The 23,666-nt window shown below is 36.6% G+C and overlaps 1 protein-coding gene across 1 annotated transcript in view; it reads left to right on the forward strand.

Moving 5' to 3' along the window:
- Positions 1–23,666, forward strand: part of LOC111159209 (protocadherin 11 X-linked) — a 583,780-nt gene that overhangs the window by 33,014 nt on the left and 527,100 nt on the right. The window contains 1 exon segment of the mRNA XM_022521651.1: positions 7,313–9,814. Within this exon segment, the coding sequence (XP_022377359.1) occupies positions 7,313–9,814 (2,502 nt within the window).

Genomic DNA, 23,666 nt, shown 5'->3' on the forward strand with positions numbered 1-23,666 from the left:
AGGGAAATTGAATTTTTAACACCTGTTTCTGTAGGTAAAAAACAAGGAAAAATTCTGTGTATTTACCCAAGGTTTTATTCTTAATCAGAGTTTGTGTAATTTCTCCCTCTACCAGAAGTTTTAAGTATTTTTCAATGTATGCTCTTGTCTTGGATGGATATTTTATACCTGATTGTTAATTTTGGGTTAAAAAAGCATCCTAGACAGCTGAAATCTATAGTAAAATATTTTAATTATTTGGAGTAACCATGGTAAATTTTTTTTATTTAAATTCAGTTAGCCAACATACACTACATCACTAGTTTCAGATGTAATGTCCAATGATTCATCAGTGGCATATATTACCCAGTGTTAATCACATCATGTGCCCTCCTTAATGCCCATCACTCTGTCAACCCATCCCTCTACCCTCCTTCCCTCTGGCAACCCTCAGTTTGTTTCCCAGAGTCAGGAGTCTCCCATTGTTTCTCTCCCTCCCTGATTTCTTCCCATTCAGTTTTCCCTCCCTTCCCCTATGATCCTCTCCATTATTTCTTATAGTCCACATATGAGTGAAATCATATAATTGTCTTTCTCTGATTGACTTATTCCACTTAGCATAATACTCTCTAGTTCTATCCATGTTAATATATATGATGAATAAGGTAGGTATTCATCCCTTCTGATGGCTGAGTAATATTCCTTTGTGTATATAAACCACATATTTTTTATCCATTCATCTGTTGAAGGTACTCTCAGCTACTGCTACAGTTTGGCTATTGTGTATATTGGTGCTATGAACATAGGGGTGCAGATGACCCTTCATTTCACTACATCTGTATCTTTGGGGTAAACACCCAGTTGGGCAATTGTTGGGTCATAGAGTAACTCTATGTTTAACTTCATGAGGACCATCCATACTCTTTTCCAGACTAGCTGTACCAGCTTGCATTCCCACCAACAGTTTGGGAAGGTTCCTTTTCTCCACATCCTTGTCAAATTTGTTGTTCCCTGTCTCGTTAATTTTTGCCATTCTAACTGGTGTAAGGTGATATCTCATTGTGGTTTTAATTTGTATTTTCCTGATGCCAAGTGATGTTGAGCATTTCTTCATGTTTCTGTTGGCCATTTGTATGTGTTCTTTGGAGAAATATCCGCTCATGTCTTCTGTCCATTTCTTGACTGGATTATGTGTTTTTTTGGCGGTTCAGTTTGATATATTCTTTATATATCTTGGATACTAGCTCTTTATCTCACACATCATTGGCAAATATCTTCTCCCACTCAGCAGGTTGGTTTTTTTTTGTTTGTTTGTTTGTTTTGTTGATTGTCCTTTGCTGCACAGAAACTTTTTTATCTGATTAAGTCCCAATAGTTCACTTTTGCTTTTTTTCCCCTTGCCTTTAGAGATGTGTCTTTCAAGAAGTTGTTAGAGTGAAGGTCAAAGAGGTTCCTGCCTGTGTTCTCTTTTAGGATTTTGATGGATTCCAGTCTCATAATTTGGTCTTTCATCCATTTTGAGTTTATTTTTGTGTATGGTGTAAGAGAATAGTCCAGTTTCATTTTTTTGCATGTGGCTGTCCAATTTCCCCAGCACCATTTATTGAAAAGACTTCTTTTTCCTTTGGATATTTTTTCCAGCTTTGTCAAACATTAGTTGACAAGAGTTGAGGGTCAATTTCTAGGTTCTCTATTCTGTTCCATTGATCTATGTGTCTGTTTTTGTGCCAGCACCATGTTGTCTTGATGATCACACCTTTGTAAGATAGCTTGAAGTCAGGCATTATGATGCCTCTAGCTTTGGTTTTCTTTTTCAACATTCCTGTGGTTCTTCAGGGTCTTTTCTGGCTCCATGCAAATTTTAGGATTGTTTGTTCAAGCTCTGTAAAAAATGTCAAAGCTATTTTAATAAGGATTGCATTGAATGTATAGTTTGCTCTGGATAGATTGCTCTGTTAAAATAGACATTTTAACAATATTTATTCTTTCAATCTATGAGCATGGAATGTTTATTCCATCTCTTTGTGTCTTCCTCAATTTCTTTCATAAGTATTCTGTAGTCTTTAAAGTACAGATCCATTATCTCTTTGCTTAGGTTTATTCCTAAGTATCTTACAGTTTTTGGTGCAATTATAAGTGGGATCAATTTCTTAATTTCTCTTTCTTCAGTTGAGTTGTTATTGCATAGAAATGCAACTCATTTTTGTGCATTTTTTTAACCTGCCACGTTGCTGAATTGATATATGAGTTCTAGCAATTTTAGGGTGGAGTCTCTTGGATTTTCCACATAAATTATTATGTCACCCTCAAAGAGTGAGAGTTTGATTTCCTTTTTGCAATATTAAGTGCCTTTTATTTCTTTTTGTTGTCTGATTGCTGAGGTTATGACTTCTACTACTATATAACACTGGTGATATTTGACATTCCTGTCATGTTCCTGACCTAAGTGGAAAAGGTCTCAGATTTTCCCCATTGAGAATGATATTCACTGTGGCTTTTCATAGATGGATTTCATGATATTGAAGTATGATCCCTCTATCCCTACACTCTGAAAAGTTTCAGTCATGAAAGGATGTTGTGTTTTGTCAAATGCCTTTTCTGCATCAATTGAGAGGATCTTACAACTCTTGTCTTTTCTTTTATTAATATAATCTATCATGTTGATTGATTTGTGAATGTTGAACTACTCTTGCATTCCAGGAATATATCCCATTTAGTCATGTTGAATAATCCTTTTAGTCTATTGTAGGATCCTATTGCCTAGTATCTTTGTGAGACTTTTGACATCCATGTTCATCAGGGATATTTGTCTCTAATTCTTCTTGGCAGGGTTTTTGTCTGATTTGAAAACAAGGTAATGCTAGCCTCATGGAATGTGTTTGGAAGCTTCCCTTCCATTTCTATTTTTTTGGAGTAATTTCAGTAGACCAGGTCTTATTTCTTCTTTAAGTGTTTGGCAGAATTCCTCTGGGAAGCTATCTGGCCCTGGACTCTTTTTGGGGGGTGGAAGTTTCTGATTACTCCTTCAATTTCCTTTCTGGTTGTGCATCTGTTCTGTTTTCTATTTCCTCCTGTTTCAGTTTTGGTAGTTTATATGTTTCCAAGAAGGTATCTGTTTCTTTTCCAGATTGCCCAATTTGTTGGCATATTGTTACTCATAATATATTTCAATTATTGTATGTATTTCCTTGGTGTTAGTCATGATCTCACCTCTTTCATTCATGATTTTATTAATTTGGTTCCTTTCTCATTTCTTTTGGAGAAGTCTGGCTAGAGATTTAGCTATCTTTTTCATTCTTTCAAAGAATGAGCTTCTAGTTTCATTGATCTGTTCTACTCTTCTTCTGGTTTTTAATCGATTTCTGCTGTAATATTTATTATTTCTCTTCTGCTTGGTTTCAGTTTTTTTTTCCTGTTCTTATTTGCTCTTCTTTACATGTGAGGTTAGCTTGCATATTGAGACTTTTCTAGTTTCTTGAAAAAGGCTTGCATTGCAATGTACTTCTCTCTTAGGACTGTCTTTGTTGCATCCCAAAAGTTTTGAATAGTTGTGTTTTCATTTTCATTTGTTTCCATGAGTATTTTAAATTCCTCTTTAATTTCTTGGTTGAGCCATTCATTCTTTATTAGGATGTTCTTTAACCTTCAAGCATTTAGTCCCTTCTAAATTTCTTTTTTGTGATTGAGTTCGAGTTTCAAAGCATTGTGGTCTGAACATATGCAGGGAATAATTCAAACCTTTCAGTACTGGTTGAGACCTGATTTGTGACCCAGTATGTGATCTTTTCTGGAGAAAGTTCCATGTGCACTTGAAAAGAATGAGTATTCTGTTGTTTAAAGATAGAATGCTCTGTTTATATCTTTGAAGTCCATCTGGTCCAGTGCATCATTGAAAGCCCTTGTTTCCTTGTTGATCTGATTAGATGATCTGTCCATTCCTGTGAGTGGGGTGTTGAAGCCCCCTAATATTTATGTATTATTATTACAGTGTTTCTTTACTTTGGTTGTTAAGTGATTTATATAATTGGCTGCTCCCATGTTAGTGGCATAAATATTTACAATTGTTAGAACTTCTTGCTGGAAACACCCTTTCAGTATGATATAGTGTCCCTCTACATCTCTTACTACAGTCTTTGGTTTAAAATCTAGTTTGTCTGATACGAGGTTTGCTACCCCCAGCTTTCTTTTAAGGTCTATTAGTGTGGTAAATAGTTCTCCACCCGTTCACTTTCAGTCTGGAGGTGTCTTTAGGTATAAAATAAGTCTTTTGTAGACAATATATTGATGGGTCTTGCTTTTTTAATCTAATCTGATACCCTGAGCCTTTTGATAGGAGCATTCAGCCCATTTACATTCAGAGTAACTATTGGAATATATGAATTTAGTGTCATTGTATTGCCCATAATGTCCTTCTTTTTGTAGATTGTCTCTTTTTCTCTCTGATCTATGTTACTCTTTGGTTCTCTCTTTGCTTGCAGGATACCCCTTAATACTTCTTGTAGGGCTGGCTTAGTGGTCACATATTCTTTCAGTTTCTGTCTATACTGGGAACTCTTTATCTCTCCTCCCATTCTGAGTGACAGCATTGCTGGATAAAGTATTTCTGGCTTGATGTTCTTCTCATTTAGTACCCTGAATATATCATGTCAACCCTTTCTGGCTTACCAGGTTTCTGTGGATAGGTCTGATGTTAGTTGGATGTCCTTCCTTCTATAAGTAAGGAACCTCTTATCTCAACTTGCTTTCAGGATTTTCTTTTTCTCTAAAATTTGTAAGCTTCAGTATCATATGTCAGGGTGTTGATCTGTTTTTATTGATGTTGGGAAGCATCCTCTCTACCTCTTGAACGTGAGTTCTTATTTCCTTCCCCAGATTAGGGAAGTTCTTAGCCATGATTTGTTCAAATATACCTTCTGGCCCTTTCTCTCTCTCTCTCTCTCTCTTTACTCTCAGGCACCCCAATAATTCTGGCATTGGTACATTTCATGGCATCATTAATTTCTCAAAGCCTTTCTTCATAGAATATATGTCATTTCTCTCTCTTTGCCTCAACGTCCTTCCTTTCCATAAGACTGTCTTCTAGATCACTTACTCTCTCTTCTGCTTCATTCACCCTAGCTGTTAGAACAACTAATTTGGACTGCATCTCAGTTATATCATTTTAAATTTCTGCTTGATTAGGTCTCATTTGTGGTCTAAGAGATTATCTACTGTCTTTTATGTTTTTTTTCCAAGCCTAGGTATTAACTTTATTATTGTTATCCCAAATTCCATCTCTGATATCTTACTTATATCTGTATCAATTATGTCTGTGGCAGAGAACATTACCTCTCATTCTTTCTTTCTTTTGTTGTGAATTCCTCCTTCTAGTTATTTTGCTCAGAGATTGGAAGAGCAAGTCAGCAGAATCAAAAATATCAACCATGACCCAAGCAAAATACACACCAGACAAATCTGAAGCAGTCAGAAATCAAAACAGATAAACAAACTAAAACAACGAAAATGGGGGGATATAATCTCACTGTGTGGAAAAAACACACTGATCCACTTGTTCCTGAGTGAATTTTGGTCTTTGTGTTAGAATACACTAAATCCCACAATTAAAAGAAAACAAAACTTACATATTTACAAAATTAAATTGAATAAAGTGAAAAAAGGCCAAAAATGAAACATAGATCTATAAAATGTAGATGTAAAAAATACATGCTAAAATCAACTTAAAAACAAACAGTTGATAAATAAGAAACTAGTTGAAAAGGGAAAAAAGAAAAAAAATGAAAAATTTTGGACTGAAAGACGAATGAATCAGAAAAAAACCTTGAATTCTATATACTATATTCCCCTGGCTCTGGAGTTTTTATAGTCTTTTGGAATTTGTAAACTAGTTATGCACCTGTTCTTCCAGTTGGTCTTCTGGGGGAGGGGTCTGTTCTGCTGCTTCTCAGGTGTCTTTGATTGTGCAGAGTTGCACTGCCCCTTGCCAGAGGGCTAGACTCAATGTAAGCTGGTCTTCTGTGGGTTTTTTTTTCCCTGAAAGATTTCCACACCTCTTTAGATGATCAAAATAAAAATGGCCCTGGGCCAACCTCCAGCTCCAGAGCCAAAAGATCATGATTCGCCCTCTTCAGTAAACCCTCTGGGAACAATGGTCTTCATTTTCATGTGTACCAAACTCCTCAGACTCCTGTGTCATGTGCCCACAGTGAGCCTCCTGGGGGGTGGCGGGAGTCTGAGGGTCTCATGTTATTGCCCTCTGTTGTGCCCTGGTGCTGACAGTGGTCATGGGATCATTCATGCATCTGCTCCACCACTCCTGGGGGATGGCTGAGTGTCGCCATACTGTCCTTTATGGGCCTGCCACCCTGAGAATTGTTGCCCTGTTGTGGGCACACCAGTTCTCCCCCTCCTGGAGGATGACAGATGGTCTTTACTCTCCAGTCCTTTGCAGGGTGCCCAGGCATCGAGTAGTCACTTGATTGTCCTTGCTTGCAGTTTATGGTGACCAGAGCTAGTAGTCCCCTCCTTGGCTCAGTGACCATAACCAGGGTTCCCCACTCCACTGCTTGGGAAATCTATGAGTTCTGGCATCCCCATGACATATAGGATCCTGAGACCACACTGACTGACCTAGAATTCTGCCCTTTTCATCCCCTGAGCTTCTTTCATACAGGATGTCACTCACTGGAGCAGATTTCTAAGGGTTCTGAGTTTGCTTTCTGGGGCTATATCACTTTCTGGTAGCCAGCTTATGGAGGTTTCCTCCCCCCTCCATTTATCTCTGGATATCTCCTCTCGGATTCATGTCTCTGCACCCCTTTCCTTGCAAAAAACAGTGGATTTTCTACTGTAGAGTAGAGTTCCAGATTTTTTTTCTTACATCTCAGGCTGAGTTAATGGGTGTTCAGAATGGTTTGATAGTTACCTAGCTAAACTCAAGGGTCCAAATAAAAGGAGGTCCCCTGCTTACTGCCATCTCGCCTCAGTTAATTCACTCATAACTTAAATCACCATGTGAAACACTGACAACTCTTTATACTTTTTCCTTTTGTAGACTTTAATACTTTATATAAGTGAGTTACACTTATCACCATAAAATGCCATGGACTGTAAAGCTCTCAGATCATCTTATAGAACAACTTTCTAATTTTACAAATGCATGGAGATGTTAAGCAACTTGCTAGTGGTCATAATACTAGTTACAGACAGACTTAGGTGTTATAAATTGAGTTTTCTAACACCTATTTCTGAGCTGATCCTATGTCACGTGGCTTCAATAAATTGAACACTGGTCTCATTACATAAGTTAAAATGTGTTTCATTGTATGTTTTCCAGGGTCAAAGTATTTTTGGGCTTGATGTCATTGAAACACCAGAAGGAGACAAGATGCCACAGCTGATTGTTCAAAAGGAGTTAGATAGGGAAGAGAAGGATACATATATAATGAAAGTAAAGGTTGAAGATGGTGGGTTTCCTCAAAGATCCAGTACGGCTATTTTGCAAATAAGTGTTGCTGACACAAATGACAATAGCCCAGTTTTCAAGGAGGATGGGATTGAAGTCAACATACCAGAAAATGCTCCTGTAGGTACTTCAGTGACACAACTCTATGCCACAGATGCTGACATAGGTGAAAATGCCAAGATTCATTTCTATTTCAGCAATCTAGTCTCCAACATTGCCAAGAGGCTATTTCACCTCAACACCACCACAGGACTTATCACAATCAAACAACCACTAGATAGGGAGGAATCACCGAACCACAAGTTACTGGTTTTGGCAAGTGATGGTGGATCGATGCCAGCAAGAGCAATGGTCCTAGTAAATGTTACAGATATCAATGATAATGCCCCATCAATTGACATAAGATACATCATTAATCCAATCAATGGCACTGTGGTTCTTTCAGAAAATGCTCCACTCAACACCAAAATTGCTCTCATAACTGTGACAGATAAAGATGCTGACCATAATGGCATGGTGACATGCTTCACAGATCATGAAGTCCCTTTCAGATTAAGGCCAGCATTCAGTAATCAATTCCTCCTGGAGACTGCTGCATATCTTGATTATGAATCCATGAGAGAATATGCCATTAAATTACTAGCTGCAGATGCTGGTAAACCTCCTTTGAATCAATCATCCATGCTCCTTGTCAAAGTGAAAGATGAAAATGACAATGCTCCTGTTTTCACCCAGCCTTTCATAAGTCTTTCTCTTCCTGAGAATAACTCTCCTGGCACCAAGTTGACAAAAATAAGTGCAACAGATGCAGACAGTGGGCACAACGCTGAGATCAATTATCTGCTTGGTGTTGATGCTCCATCTGAATTCAGTCTGGATCATCATACAGGAATTCTGACCGCAGTGAGGAAACTGGATAGAGAAAAACAGGAAAAATATTCGTTCACAGTTCTAGCCAAAGATAATGGGATGCCATCCTTAATAACCAATGCTACAGTTTCAGTGACCATTCTTGATCAGAATGACAACAGTCCAATTTTTACTCACAATGAGTACAACTTCTATGTCCCAGAAAACCTTCCAAGACATGGCACAGTAGGACTGATCACTGTAACTGATCCAGATTATGGAGAAAATTCTGTAGTCACTCTCTCCATTTTAGATATGAATGATGACTTCACCATTGATCCACAGACTGGTGTCATCCAACCAAATATTTCATTTGACAGAGAAAAACAAGAATCTTATACTTTCTATGTAAAGGCTGAGGATGGTGGTAAGATACCACATTCTTCAACTTCCAAAGTGACCATAAATGTGGTTGATGTCAATGACAACAAACCAGTTTTCATTGTCCCTTCTTCCAACAACTCCTATGAATTGGTTCTACCATCCACTAATCCAGGCACAGTGGTCTTCACGGTACTTGCTGTTGATAATGATACCGGCATGAATGCAGAGCTTAGTTACAGCATTGTAGGAGGAAACACAAAAGGTCTGTTTATAATTGACCAAACAACAGGCAACATCATACTAAAGGAGAAATGTGTTGTTACAGACCTTGGCTTATACAGACTGATAGTTAAAGCTAAGGACTTGGGACAACCTGAATCTCTCTTCAGTGTTGTTATTGTTAATCTATTTGTGAATGAATCAGTGACCAATGCTACATGGATTCATGAACTGGTGCACAACAGCATTGAAACACCAGTGACCCCAAATATTGAGACAACTGATGCATCCTCACCAACCAGTGACTATGTCAAGATCACGGTTGCTATTATTGCTGGCACCATAACTGTCATCCTTGTTATTTTCATTACTGCTGTAGTAAGATGCTGCCAATCACCACACCTTAAGGCTTCTCAGAAAAACAAGCAGAATTCTGAATGGGTTACTCCAAACCCAGAAAACAGGCAGATGATAATGATGATGATGAAAAAGAAGAAGAAAAAGCAGCAGCAGCATGCCCCTAAGAACTTACTGCTTAACTTTGTCACTATTGAAGAAATTAAGGCAGATGATGTTGACAATGATGGAAACAGTGTCACACTAGACCTTCCCATTGAGCTGGAAGAACAAACCATGGGCAAGTACAACTGGGGCACTATACCTACTACCTTCAAACCTGACATCCCTGATTTGGCCAGGCACTACAAATCTGCCTCTCCACAGCCTGCCTTCCAGATTTACCCTGAAACTCCCCTGAATTTGAAGCACCACATCATTCAGGAACTACCACTTGATAACACCTTTGTGGCCTGTGATTCCATCTCTAAATGTTCCTCTAGCAGTTCCGAACCTTACAGTGTTTCTGAGTGCAGCTATTCAATGACAACTTTCAAAACTCCTGTGTCTGTACACACTAGACTGGTAGGTAATCCAAATTTCTAACTAATCTTTCTAACTTTATTTTTTTAAATTATTTTCAGTTGACATAGAATTTTACAGAATCTATTGTATTGATTCCAACAATCAAAATGTTTACACTTTGCAGAAATATCAAAATAAATATATGGTTTCATTTTAAGTTTAGTAGAAAATCAGGTAAAATGATTCCTGATGGTAAGAAAATTGGGTGCCAAATGATGACTATAATAGGGGCAATGTTGTCTGCAAATGGAAGTACAACACTTCTTGCTAGAGAATATACTGGAAAGACCCTAAAATAAAGGTTTTGGCACTGTTCTCAGTATCATTATGTGCATGATGATCAAAACAGGGCTAGATACATCACAATAAAGCTTTTTAGAATCTGATAAGAAGGTCTTGATGCTTAATGGTGTTGAGAATTCCAGCTTCACTTGGGAAAATCCGTGTCTACTCAAGAAAATAAATTAACTTCAATATATCCCCCCTACCCACTATGCTCCCAAACTGCCACAGTGGAATAAGAATGTTATTTTTAAGATTAGGAGCCCACCATTATTCTTTTTATAAAATCTTTGTTTACACAATGTAACAAGAATGGAATTAGAAAAAATAAAGGAATGTTACTCATTCTCATCTTCAAGCCAGAACATGAAATATATATGAGATTTCTATTTTGGACACCCAATTAAATATTTACATATTTGTGTAAGGTATTGAATGCCCTCCAGGAGAAATTCTTAAACATAATGACTTGGATAATGGAATCTGTTTGCTTTCTTTAATGGGCCTGAAGTTAAGTATGGGCATGTTAGGACCCAAGAAATCTATGTATAATAATTTAAAACCCAACAAGCTTATGAAAAAAACAACTTATACAGTGAGTTTTATCTGTATTCTGTGGAAAAATGATTACAGATTTATCTAGAAATCCATAATAAATTAAATGGTTTAAGTATGGTTACTTCTTTAATAAAGTCAAGCAATATAATTTATCTACATCTTTTCTCTGGAAATTATATCACATGTTGATTTTATTGTTTTGTTTGTGCTACTTTTAAAAAAGATCTTCATCTCGGCTCCAGTAAATAAAGGCTTTTGAAAACCTATTCAGGCTTAATAAAAAGGTTGTAATGTTAAAGTCAAACTGGGTATCCTTTCCCCTAAGTTAGAAATACTAAAGAAATCTGGGGTGCCTCGCCTGGGTGACTCAGTCATTAAGCATCTGTCTTTGGCTCAGGTCATGATCCCAGAGTCCTGGAATCAAGCCCTGAATCAGGCTACCTGCTCAGCAGGAAGCCTGCTTCTCCCTTACTCACTTCCCTTGCTTGCATTCGGTCTCTCACTGTTTTCCTCTCTGTCAAATAAATAAACAAAATCTTTTAAAAAAGAAATACTAAAGAAATCTATCAGAATTCAAAATAACAATGAAAATAATAATTTACCATAATTTTTGAAATGGTTTTAAGAATTAAGTTCATTCAAGAATACATATATTTAAATTACACAGTAACAATAAGCATTCTTTTTTTTAAGGTTTATTTATTTATTTGACAGACAGAGACCACAAGTAGGCAGAGAGGCAGGCAGAGAGAGAGGAGGGGAAGCAGACTCCCCGCTGAGCAGAGAGCCCAATGCGGGGCTCAATACTAGGACCCTGGGATCCTGACCCCAGCCAAAGGCAGAGGCTTTAACCCTCTGAGCCACCCAGGTGCCCCAACAATAAGCATTCTTAATCACACAGTGGAAATAAGCTCCCACTCCAGTTGTGAGCGCATTTTTGTTACAATAGGTCCATAATTATGCTATTGCAGACAGTAAAATAGAACTTGTGTACCTATAGAACCTATTCTTTGTGGACAGAGTTCTGTTATGCTTTGAATGAGTTTATAAGGTACAAGGGGTTAGATGCCTAACATCTCCTCAAGGTTTGTTTTTGTTTATATGTAATCATTCATAAAGGTGTTATCATTTTCTAATTTTTACTGCTATTATTCTATTTATTGTAAATATTTATCAACAGGAAATTATCTTTTATGAACAATTTCTGTGTGTTGTGCATCTTTTGTGTGTGTGTGTGTGTGTGTGTGTGTGTGTGTGTGTGTTGTGTATTTTAATAGCACTTTCCCCTGGACTAAATTTGTGGCTCACTTAAAAATGTATACAAGGGGGTGGTTTGTGAATTACATTAGCAGATTATCGTTTGTGTTAGATTGGCTCATGAAGTTTATTAAAAGAGCAAATTCTGGTTTCAGTGGTTTTTGAAGGCATGGAGATGTTTTCTGGGCTAGATTTATTTTACTTGAGAATATGAACATATAGTAAGCAAGGCATAAAAGAAGAAAAAAATTGAAATATTTTCCAAATATCCTCCTCTTTTTATTTTTATTTTGTTCATATTTTGTAATTCCTGAAAAGTCAAATAAATCAATAACTTTTTCAACAATGACATTTTCTTTTATTTAGCTAAGAGATAATTTCCTAAGCACATAACAAATAACTTCATGAGATAGGCAAAATATGAGAAGTAAATGCTAATCAGAATAAGTTCTTCATTATCCTTAGGTTTTTATTAGCTAAAAGGATCATCTTACAATCAATTAATTTTCAGATGATTTATTTTATATTTTCACATCTTAAAAATAGATAAATTATATATTTTCTATCATTGGTTCACATTATTATATTACCACATATCTGCTGCACATGAATTGGTGAACTTAGACAAATTAATATATTAAAAATTATTTTATTCTTATATTTTGTGCTACATCTGCAATATTCTTCATCCTTTCTATATATTCTTCAATTTCTGATTAATGCCAGGAGAGACATCTTATATGTACTGTTGTTGCAGAATTGTAAAATAAGGGAGTACTGAAGAAGAATACATATACTTAAAACTTTCAATATAGTAGTTCTCTTCTTTTTGAAGAAACATCACACAAAATGGGGAAAATTTCAACAAACACAACAAAAATTCATTGTTCCTTAAGGAAATTCTGACAATGAAATAAAAAATTATTGTTACCAGAAGACAAACTATTCCAACTGATTTTAAACAAAGTGTGAAATACATTTTCAAAAGGAGACTTTGGGGTGATACATTTAGCTCATTACTCACCTAAATAGAAAATGAAAGTAAAGAAATGAAATGGTTGTAATAGGCTGTAATATATAAAGATATGTATCAGAAATTTCATGTTTTCAAAAGGGAATAAAATATTTTCTATAACTATTTTGACTCAGATATTCTGAAAAATGATAAAATATTCATGAGAAATATATCTATTTTGGGGTACCTGGGTGGCTCAGTGGGTTAAATCCTCTGCCTTCGGCTCAGGTCATGATCCCAGGGTCCAGGGCTAGAGCCCAACATCAGGCTCCCTGCTCAATGGGGAGTCTACTTCTCCCTCTCTCTCTGTCCCTTGCAGTCTCTCTCTTTCTCTCTTAAATAAATAAATAAAATCTTAAAAGAAGAGATATGTATCTGTTTTACAAAACCATTTATACCTTGGAAATATGATGCTCTTCTTTAGTATAAATTTTTACAAGTATTCTGGAAGGCATTTTGATATATGTTGTAGGAAAAAGGAAAAATATGAAATTTAAAAGATCATCGTACAGTTTACCTTCAATTAATGCTTTCAGAGCATGCAGATAGCATTTGGTTGGTATGACTAGAAAAACAAGAAGATAACCATTTTAGAATCAGTTTTGATATTGTCATATAAAAAAAAAATACTGCCAAATCAAGTTTAGCTTAGGATATTTCTCCCATCAAAATACTGTGAAGACTATGCTTGAAAAATAGAGGAGAATAAAAATGAGAGTACCATTTTATGAGGGCCTTCTTTGTACAAGTTACTGTCTTAGACATGCATTTAAGGTACCTTATTTTAAAAAAATCTAACCAATTTCTGTGATTGGAGTTTGAGTAGTTTTGCAGATTCAGAAGTGATGTAAAATGAATAGTGGAAGGTTTATAAGCTAATTCATGGATGTAACCATGTGTAGGTATTATACACGGGTTCAAAATGATAACAGGAGTCTGAGTTAGCCTGGAATAGGATTGGCAATAACTATTAAATTCAATATCTTTTATTTTATTTTTCTATATTGTTTGGCAACTAAGACTCCTAGAATATAACCCCCTCATTTTGATAACCTGTTATTTTTCTTGTCCTGGACTGATTCAGGGCATGAACTATTGAAATCAATGAGATACAAATTTATAGGAACAACATACTTCCATTCCTCTTCCAAAAATTCCAATAATTTGTGATTTCAAAATTTGGCTGAGATCATTGATTTTGTAACATGGATTTCCCATGATAAAGGCAAGCAAAACGAAACAAAACAAAAAACCTTAAAAAGAATGTCTCATTGAACCTTACACTTACTTCAATTGTAATCTTGCCATAAAAATTTAAAAACTGTGGAAGAAACAGTGTGGTTTAATAAAATAGTTTTGTCATGCTGTTTCTCCATTTATTTACTCTAAGTGTCAACAACTGCAATTTAATGCAACACTGTCTTATTGTACAAACTTATGGTTATATATCAATCATTCAGCATGAAATTACTTGCCCTGTTTGATTGCTGCAGAGTTTAAGCATCATCTTTGGGAGTTTGAAAGTGAAGTTGAACTATCCAAGCTACCTTCTGAAAGTTATTCAGGACAAGAGAATTTTTAAAGACAAAAAAAAAAGTTATTTTTTTTTCTGAAAAGATTCACTAATAGATTATTGTTGAGAAAATAATGATAACTGCCTATCACTATGCTTAAAAATTGCATGATATGAAGTGTTCTTATTGATTTTTATGTTGATGGTACTCATGTTGTTACAACTTTAATTATTACAAAATTATTTTTGTTGTAATCATGTTTCCTTTTTCTATAAATAGTGAAAAAAATAAGTTCTTTCTCTTTCTATGTATTAAAAGGAGAATGTAAAGTTCTTTGTATTCCTTGAAGTAGCTCCAGTCATATGAGAGGAAAAACAAGGATTTAGATAGGATATATAAAAAGATTTTATCATAATTGTGAAACTACCTAAGAAAATATAAACCACTAGAGATATATCTAAATAGTGACACATCTATTTTCTTTCTTTTAAAAAATATTTTATTTATTTATTTGACAGAGAAAGACACAATGAGAGAGGGAACACAAGCAGGGGGAATGGGAGAGGGAGAAGCAGGCTTCCCACTAAGCAGGGAGCCTGATGTGGAGCTCCATCCCAGGACCCTGAGATCATGACCTGAGCTGAGGACAGATGCCTAATGACTCAGCTACCCAGGCACCCACTATTTTATTTCTTTGACATCAATTACCAAGAATATTTCAGTGCGTTGAATAATTTACTTTTTCATATTAACTCATTTTCTCAGAAGGTCAATTAATTTCCTACACAAATCACTGAATGCCTCAAATTGGGTGTATATTATATTTTATTGAGAATATAGAAGGACATGATCCAATTTATGTGGTATGCTATAAACAGTTTATGACTTACTGATACTACTTACATCATTTTTAAGTGATTTCTTGAGACAAAAAGGAGTATAAAGGACCTTTACAATTATGACATAACATATGTTTCCTGGATTTTCGTTCAAATGCTTCCTTGTGTGTCATTTTACCTTACAAAGTGGAAGTAGGATTTGGTTTATTATCTATGTACACAATGATGTTAAGATCCTTGACATGCTTACTATCTGACATTTTTTAAATTTAATTTAATTTTTCCAGTATTCCCAGATTCATTGTTTATGCACCACACTCAGTGCTCCATTCAATACATGCCCTCCTTAATACCCACTGCTAGGCTCACCTATCCCTTCAACCCTTGCCCTTCCACAACCCTCAGTTTGTTTCTCAGAGTCCACAGTCTCTCACAGTTCATCTCCCCCTCTGATTTGCCTCAATTCACTTTTCCTTTCCTTCTCCTAATGTCTTCCATATTATTCCTTATGTTCCACAAGTAAGTGAAAGCATATGATAATTGAAGTTCCCTGCTTAACTTATTCCACTCAATATAATTCCCTCAAGGTCCATCCATGTTGATACAAAAGTTGGGTATTCATCCTTTTTGATGGAGACATAATATTCCATTTTATATATGGACCATGTCTTCTTTATTCATTCATCTGTCGAAGGGCATCTTGGCTCTTTCCATGGTTTGGCGACTGTGGCCATTGTTGCTATTAACATTGTAGTACATATGGTCCTTCTTTTCACTACATCTGTATATTTGGGGTAAATGCACAGTAGTGCAATTGCATGGTGATAGAGTAGCTCTGTTTGTAATTTCTTAAGGAATCTTTGCACTGCTTTCCAAAGTGGGTGCACCAATTTGCATTCCCACCAACAGTGTAAGAGTGTTCCCCTTTCCCACATCCTCTCTAACACTTTTTGTTTCTTATCCTGTTGATTTTGGTCATGCTAACTGTTGCAAGGTGGTATCTCAATGTGGTTTTGATTTGAATCTCCTTGATGGCTAATGATGATGAATATTTTTTCATGTGTCTGTTAGCCATTTGTATGCCTTCTTTGGAGAACTGTCTGTTCATGTCCTTCTGCCCATTTTTTGATATGATTGTCTGTTTTGTGTGTGTTGAGTTTGAGGAGTTCTTTATAGATCCTGGATATCAACCTCTTGTCTGTACTGTCATTTGCAAATATCTTCTCCCATTCTGTGGGTTGCTCTTTGTTTTGTTGACTGTTTCCTTTGCTGTGCAGAAGCTTTTGATCTTGATGAAGTCCCAAAAGTTCATTTTTGCTTTTGTTTCCTTTGCCTTTGGAGACATACCTTGAAGGAAGTTGCTGTGGCTCATGTCAAGGATGTTACTGTCCATGTTATCCTCTAGGATTCTGAGGGATTACTGCCTTATGTTGAGGTCTTTTATCCATTCTGAGTTTATCTTTTTGAATGATGTAAGAGATTGGTTGAGTTTCATTCTTCTATACATAACTGTCCAATTTTCCAAGCACCATTTATTGAAGAGACTGTCTTTTATCCACTGAATATTTTTTCCTGCTTTGTGGAAGATTATTTGAGCATAGAGTTGAGGGTCCATATCTGGACTCTCTACACTGTTCCACTGGCCTATGTGTCTGTATTTGTGCCAGTACCATGATGTCTTGGTCATCACAGCTTTGTAATATAGCTTAAAGTCAGGCTACATGGTGCCTCCAGCTTTGTTATTCTTTTTCGACATTTCCTTAGAAATTCAAGGTCTTTTCTGGTTCCATACAAATTACAGGATTGTTGTTCCAGCACTTTGAAAAATGCCAGTGGAATTCTGATTGGGATGGCATTGAAAGTATAGATTGTTATGGGCAACATAGACATTTAACAATGTTTAATATTCCAACCCATGAGCAGTGAATTCTTTTCCATCTTTTTGTGTCTTTTTCAGTTTCTTTCATGAGTGTTCTGTAGTTCCTGGAGCACAGATCCTTTACGTGTTTGGTTAGGTTTATTCCAAGGCATCTTATGGTTCTTGTTACTATAGTAAATGGAATTGATTCTCTAATTTCCCTTTCTATATTCTCTATAGAATTGTCTATATTGTCTATAGGTTGTCTATATTGTGAGTGTATAAAAAGGCAATGATTTATGTGAATTGATTCTGTATCATGCTACATTACTGAATTGCTGTATGAGTTCTAGTAGTTTGGGAGTGGAGTCTATTGGGTTTTTCATATAATATATCATGTCTTCTGTGAAGAGAGAGAGTTTGACTTCTTTTTTGTCTATTTGAATACTTTTTATTTCTTTTTGTTGTCTGATTGCTGTTGCTAGGACTTCTAGTACTATGTGAACAACATTGGTGAGAGTGGACATCCTTGTGTTCCTGATCTCAAAGGGAAGGCTGTCAGCTTTTCCCTACTGAGGATGATATTCGTTGTGGGTTTTTCATAGAAAGATTTTATGAAGTTGAGGAATGTTCCCTCTCTCCCTATACTTCGAATCATTTTAATCAGGACTGGATGCTGTATCTTGTCAAATGTTTTTTTCTGCATCAATTAAGAGGACCATGTGGTTCTTCTTTCTTCTGTTATTGATTTGTTCTAGCACATTGATCAATTTGCAAATGTTGAACCACTCTTGCATCCCGTGGATAAATCCTTCCTTGTCATGGTGGATAATCTATTTAATGTACTGTTGGATTCTATTAGCTAGGATCTTGTTGAGAATCTTGGCATCCATATTCATCAGGAATATTGTTCTGAAATTTTCCTTTTTCATGGGGTCTTTGCCTGGTTTGGTGATCAAGGTAATGCTGAGTTCATGGAAAAGTCTGGAAGTTTTCCTTCTGTTTCTATTTTTTGAGACAGCTTCAGGAGAAGTATTATTTCTTCTTTGAATGTTTGGTAAGATTCTCCAGGGAACCCATCAGGTCCTGGGCTCTTGTTTTTTGGGAGGTTTTTGATTATTGCTTCACACTCGTTACTAGTTATTGGTCCATTCAGGTTGTCAATTTCTTCTTGTTTCAGTCTTGGAAGCTTATAGGTTTCCAAGAAAGCATCTATTTCTTCTAGGTTGCTTAACATATTGGCATATAACTGTTGATAATAATTTCTGATGACTTTCTATTTCCTTGGTGTTAGACGTAACCTCTCCCTTTTCATTCACAATTTTATTAATTTCTGTCCTCTCTCTTTTCCTTTGGTTAGTTTGGGCAGTTGTTTATTGATCTTACTCTTTCAAAGAACCAGCTTCTATTTTTGTTGATGTGTTCTACTATATCTCTTGTTTCTAACTCATTGATCTCTGCTCTAATCTTATTTCCCTTCTTGTGCATGGGTTTGGCTTAATTTGTTGATTTTCCAGTTCCTTAAGGTATAAAGAGAGTTGGTATATTCAGGATTTTTTTTTTTTTTTGAGTGAGGCTTGGATGGCTATGTATTTCCCCTTAGGACCACTTTTGCTCTATCCTGTAGGTTGTGTACCAATGTGTCTTCATTCTCATTGGTTTCCATGAATTGTTTAAGTTCTTTGATTTCCTGGTTGATTGAAATATTCTTGATCAGGATGGTCTTTAGCTTCCAAGTATTTGCATTCCTTCCAAATTTTTTCTTATGTTTGAGTTCCAATTTCAAAGTACTGTGGTCTGAGAATATGCAGGGAATAATCTCAATCTTTTGGTTTTGGTTGAGTCCTGATTTGTGACCCAGTATGTGGTCTATTCTGGAGAAAGTTCCATGTGCACTCGAGAAGAATAAGTATTCTGTTGTTTTAGGGTGGAATGTTCTGTATATATCTATGAGGTCCATCTGGTCCAATGTGACATTGAAAGCTCTAGTTTCTTTATTGATTTTCTGATTAGATGATCTATTACTGAGAGTTGCATGTTAAGATCCCCTACAATTAATATGTTCAATTAATATGTACAATTAATAACTCTTTATTTTGATTAACACTTGGCTTATGTAATTGGCTGCTTTCATATTGGTGGGCATAAATATTTACAATTGTTAGATCTTTTTGGTGTATAGAACCTTTAAGAATGATGTAGTGTCCTTCTGTATCTCTGACTACAGTCTTTAGTTTAAAATCTAATTTTTCTGATATGAGAATTGCTACCCCAGCTTTCTTTTGAGGTCCATTGGCATGAAAGGTTGTTCTCCATCACTTCACTTTCAGTCTGGTTGTATCTTTAGGCTCCAAATGTGTCTCTTGTAGACAGCATGTAGACGGGTCCTGTCGTTTTATCCAGTCTGCAACCCTATGCTCTTTTATAGAAGCATTTAGTCTGTTCACATTGAGAGTGATTATTGAAAGATGTTTTTATTGACATCATGTTGCCTGAGAAGTCCTTAGTTTCTATGGATTGTGTCTGTAAATTTCTGTCATATGTCACTCTTGGGTTCTTTCTTCTTTTATAGAACCCCGCTTAATATTTCTCATAGTGCCAGCTTGGTGGTCACATACTCTTTTAAACCTTGTTGGTCTTGGAAGCTCTTTATCTCTCCAACCATTTTGAACGTCAGCCTTTCTAGATAAAGTATTCTTGGCTGCATGTTCTCATTTAGTGCTCTGTGCATGTCTTTCTCACCCTCTCTGGATTGCCCGGTTCCTGTGTACAGGTGTGACATCATTCTGGTGGTCCTTTCTCTGTATGTAAGGAATCTCCTTCCCCCTAGCTGCTCTTAAGACCTCTTGTCTAAAATTATGATTCGTCAATTTCACAATTAAGTGTCTTGAGGTCTTTCTAGATTTGTTGATCTTGGGGGGTGTCCTTTCTGCCTCTAGGACACAAACCCTTGTTCCATTACCCAGACTGGGAAAATTTTCATCCAGAATTTGGTCAACTCTATCTTCTAGACTTCTCTCTTTCTCCACCCCCTCAGGGATTCCAATAATTCTGACATTGGAGTGTTTCATGGCATCATTTATTTCTCTAATTCTGTTTTCAATGCTTCTATGCTGTTTGTTCCAGACCTCCTTTTGATCTTTCTTTTCTATCAGTTTGTCTTCTGGATCACTAATTCAATCTTCTGCCTCAGTTACCCTAGCTGTTAGAGTATTTAGATTAGATTGAATCTCATTGATAGCATATTTTAGTACTTCCAGATCAGCACTCACTTCCACCCTTTAAGTTTCTATGTTGCCACTAATTGTCTTCTCCAACTTAGCCGTTGCCTGGATAATTGTAACCCTGAATTCCCTTTCAGAACTACTGTTTATGTCCATATCCAATAGTTCTTTGGCAGAGGGCAGAGTCTCTGAATTTTTCCTCTTTTGGGTGTTACTCCTCCTAGTCATTTTGGTAAGAGGTGGTTTGGGGGATGTATAGCTGAATATATCAACCATGATCCAAGCAAGGTGCACCCCGGTAAATTTCGAAGCAATCAGAAGTCACCACCAAAAAGAAAGAAAAACAAAGAGAGAGAGAGAGAGAGAGAGAGGAAAAAGAGAAAACCCACCCAAATAAGCCCCCAATGTAAGATTTATAAGGTACATAAACAAAAATGAAAAAATAAAAGGACCGACAAAAGTAAAACACAAGAAAAAGAAAAAAAAAGAAAGAAAGAAAAACCCAACCAAAATGAACCCCAAGAATAAGATTTATGTAGTACAAAAACAAAAACAAATACACCAAAACACTAATGGAAGAATAGATGGGAAAGTGGTTATAAACCCTTGATGTGCGTGAGGAAGGTTTTTTCAGTTCTTACTGGGTTTATCTTGTTATCTTTGTTAAAGTACTTAGCTTTCCAGAGGTACAGGGAAATTAAAACTAGTTTATATATAGGGGTAGTATTGAATAGGAAAAAGGGATTACCTTGCAACTTATATCTATATATACATTATAAAAAAAGAAAAGTAAAAGAAAAAGAAACACAAATATATGTATGAAAAAAGTTCAAGTTAAAAAGTTATTATGTGGGGCACCTGGGTGGCTCGGTGGGTTAAGCTTCTGCCTTCGGCTTGGGTCATGGTCCCGGGGTCCTGGGATCGAGCCCCACATCAGGCTCTCTGCTCCGCAGGGAGCCTGCCTCCACCTCTCTCTCTCTGCCTGCCTCTCTGCCTCCTTGTGAACTCTGTCTGTCAAATAAAAAAAAAAAAGTTATTATGTAATATGTTGTATTAAACATCTAGTTGTAGTGGTAAGTAGGTTAAAAAAATAAAAGAAAGAATCGTGAGAATGAATTTAAAAAACAAAACAAGATGTTGTATCTATGAAATATACAGGTTTGGGGGCAGTACAGGAGGCTTAATATATTGTTTTCCCCTGACCTTGGGGTTTTACAGTTTTATGGGGACCCTGTGGTTGTTGTCCTCTTGTTCTTTTGGCTTGTCTTCTGGGGTAGGGGCCTGTCACCTCCTTGTTTTCCAGTCAGTCTTGCTTGGGCTGAGTCGCCCTGCCCCCTCTCAAGGGGCTGGGCTCTGTGGAAACCAGTTTTTCAGGCTTTTGTTCTCTGGAGATTTTTGTTCTTTGGTGGCTTTTTGTGGCTTTTGAGAGGGTTAGAGCCAAGTGAACTGACCCAGTCCTCCGCCCCAGAGAGTAACCTCAGTCTGCTTCCCTCTAGATGATCCAGAACATACAGACTGCCCCCTCTGCAAACTCCTACAAGCGATGCACACCACCAGCCACTGTCTCAGTGGTCGCCAGAGCCCCCCCGCCACCCTGCACCTTGTCTCTGCACCCCTGTGGCACTAGAACCACGAGTGATATTCATGCAGGGAGCCCAATTGCAGTGGCTGTCATTGTTGGGACTGCTGTCTGGAGTCCGGGCGCAGGATGGTTGAACTCTCACGCAGCGGTGGGAGTGGCAGTGCAGGTTCCAGAAGGTTGCAGGTCCAGGGACCTCTAGCAGGGGCTGTGCTGGGCTCTCTCAGGTGAGGGCAGGAGTGCACCCACCCCAAGCAGTGGTGCAAGCAGTGGAAAGCTGCAGGCTCAGGGACCATGGACTGGAGGTACTCCTGGGCTCTCCCAGGCACTGGTAGGCCCCCACTGTGACCTTCCTGGGACTGTGAGCTTAGGGCCTTGCCTGTGGTTGCCCAATTCCACCAGTTGCCCCTTAAGACCCTTTGTTCTTTTCTTTCTTTCATTTTTTTTTTCTTTTTCTTTTTTCTTTTTTTTGCTTTTAACCAGACTCCAAGTTAATTCTAGTCCCCAATCACAGGGCACTTTCGTATTGAGGTATTATTTTTCAGTGGGTTGCTTCTGGTGGTTCCATCCCCTTTTTGTTTACCCTCTGATATCATTCTGAGCATTCCCACTCCACTTTACCTCTCCACTGATGTCTTCTATCCCTGTAAAGATCCAGAAGTGTATACTCTTACATCTCTGGCTGATTTCATGGGTGTTCAGAGTGCTCTGGTAGATATTTAAGAAGGGACTGGTTGAAACAAGGCCTCCTACTTCTCTGCCATCTTGCCCCTCCCTCAAAATATTTATTTTTAATTTTCTTTTTGCTAAATCTTCATGTCATTTTCATTTAGTATGTCGTATTTCATTATGATGAAACAAGTAAAAAAAAATTACACTATTTTTATCAGAAGCTGATTTTACATACATTAGACTTTTATAAATTTAACTACTACATTTATGAAACTTGTTAACCTACCAAGAGTATAGAAATAGAGAAACCACTATTAAAATAATGAATTTTTTAAAAATACACTAAATTCTTAAGAAAAAAATATATTATTCTAAAGTAGAAATTTTAAGAAGTGCTTTTACCTAACATTTGTGAATCATGATTTTTAATTAGTCAAATCTGTTCTATCACTTAATGAAGAGGGTCCAGACTTCCTTGTCTTGCATTTAATATCTTCCATGATCTGGCTCCAATCTGAAAATTGCAACTAATTTCTCAGGATTGCCTTATATTCTACAATATACAACCAAACTGTAAAAGAAGCAGTTTGTAAAGTATATTCATCTAGAGACAATTAGAATTTATCAACATTTCATCCTATAGAAATTATAGATTTATAATTTGATTCTAAGATTACAATACCTAATTTGAACTAGAAAAAAAATTTAGAGAAAGAGAGCATGAGTGAAGGGGCAGAGAGTGAGAAAGAGAGAATCTCAGGCAGACTCTTTGCTGAGCCTAGTGCAGGCTTGATCTCACTACCCTGAGATTACTACCTGAGCTGAAACCAAGAGTTGGATGGTTAACAAACTGCACCACTTAGACACACCTGAACTGGAAAATATTAAGAAATTTACAGAGAATCTTAAAGTTTTATGATAAAATAATTTGAAACAACACATTTATTTTATAATAATACTCTTCATAAATTATCAATACATTACACAATGAAAAAAACTAAATCATTAAAATAACAATCTTTCTTTTAGGAAGGATGTTTTTAATATATACACT

Source organism: Enhydra lutris, unplaced genomic scaffold, assembly GCF_002288905.1.
Source record: "Enhydra lutris kenyoni isolate GAN:26980312 unplaced genomic scaffold, ASM228890v2 scaffoldscaffold67, whole genome shotgun sequence".
Taxonomy (NCBI): domain Eukaryota; kingdom Metazoa; phylum Chordata; class Mammalia; order Carnivora; family Mustelidae; genus Enhydra; species Enhydra lutris.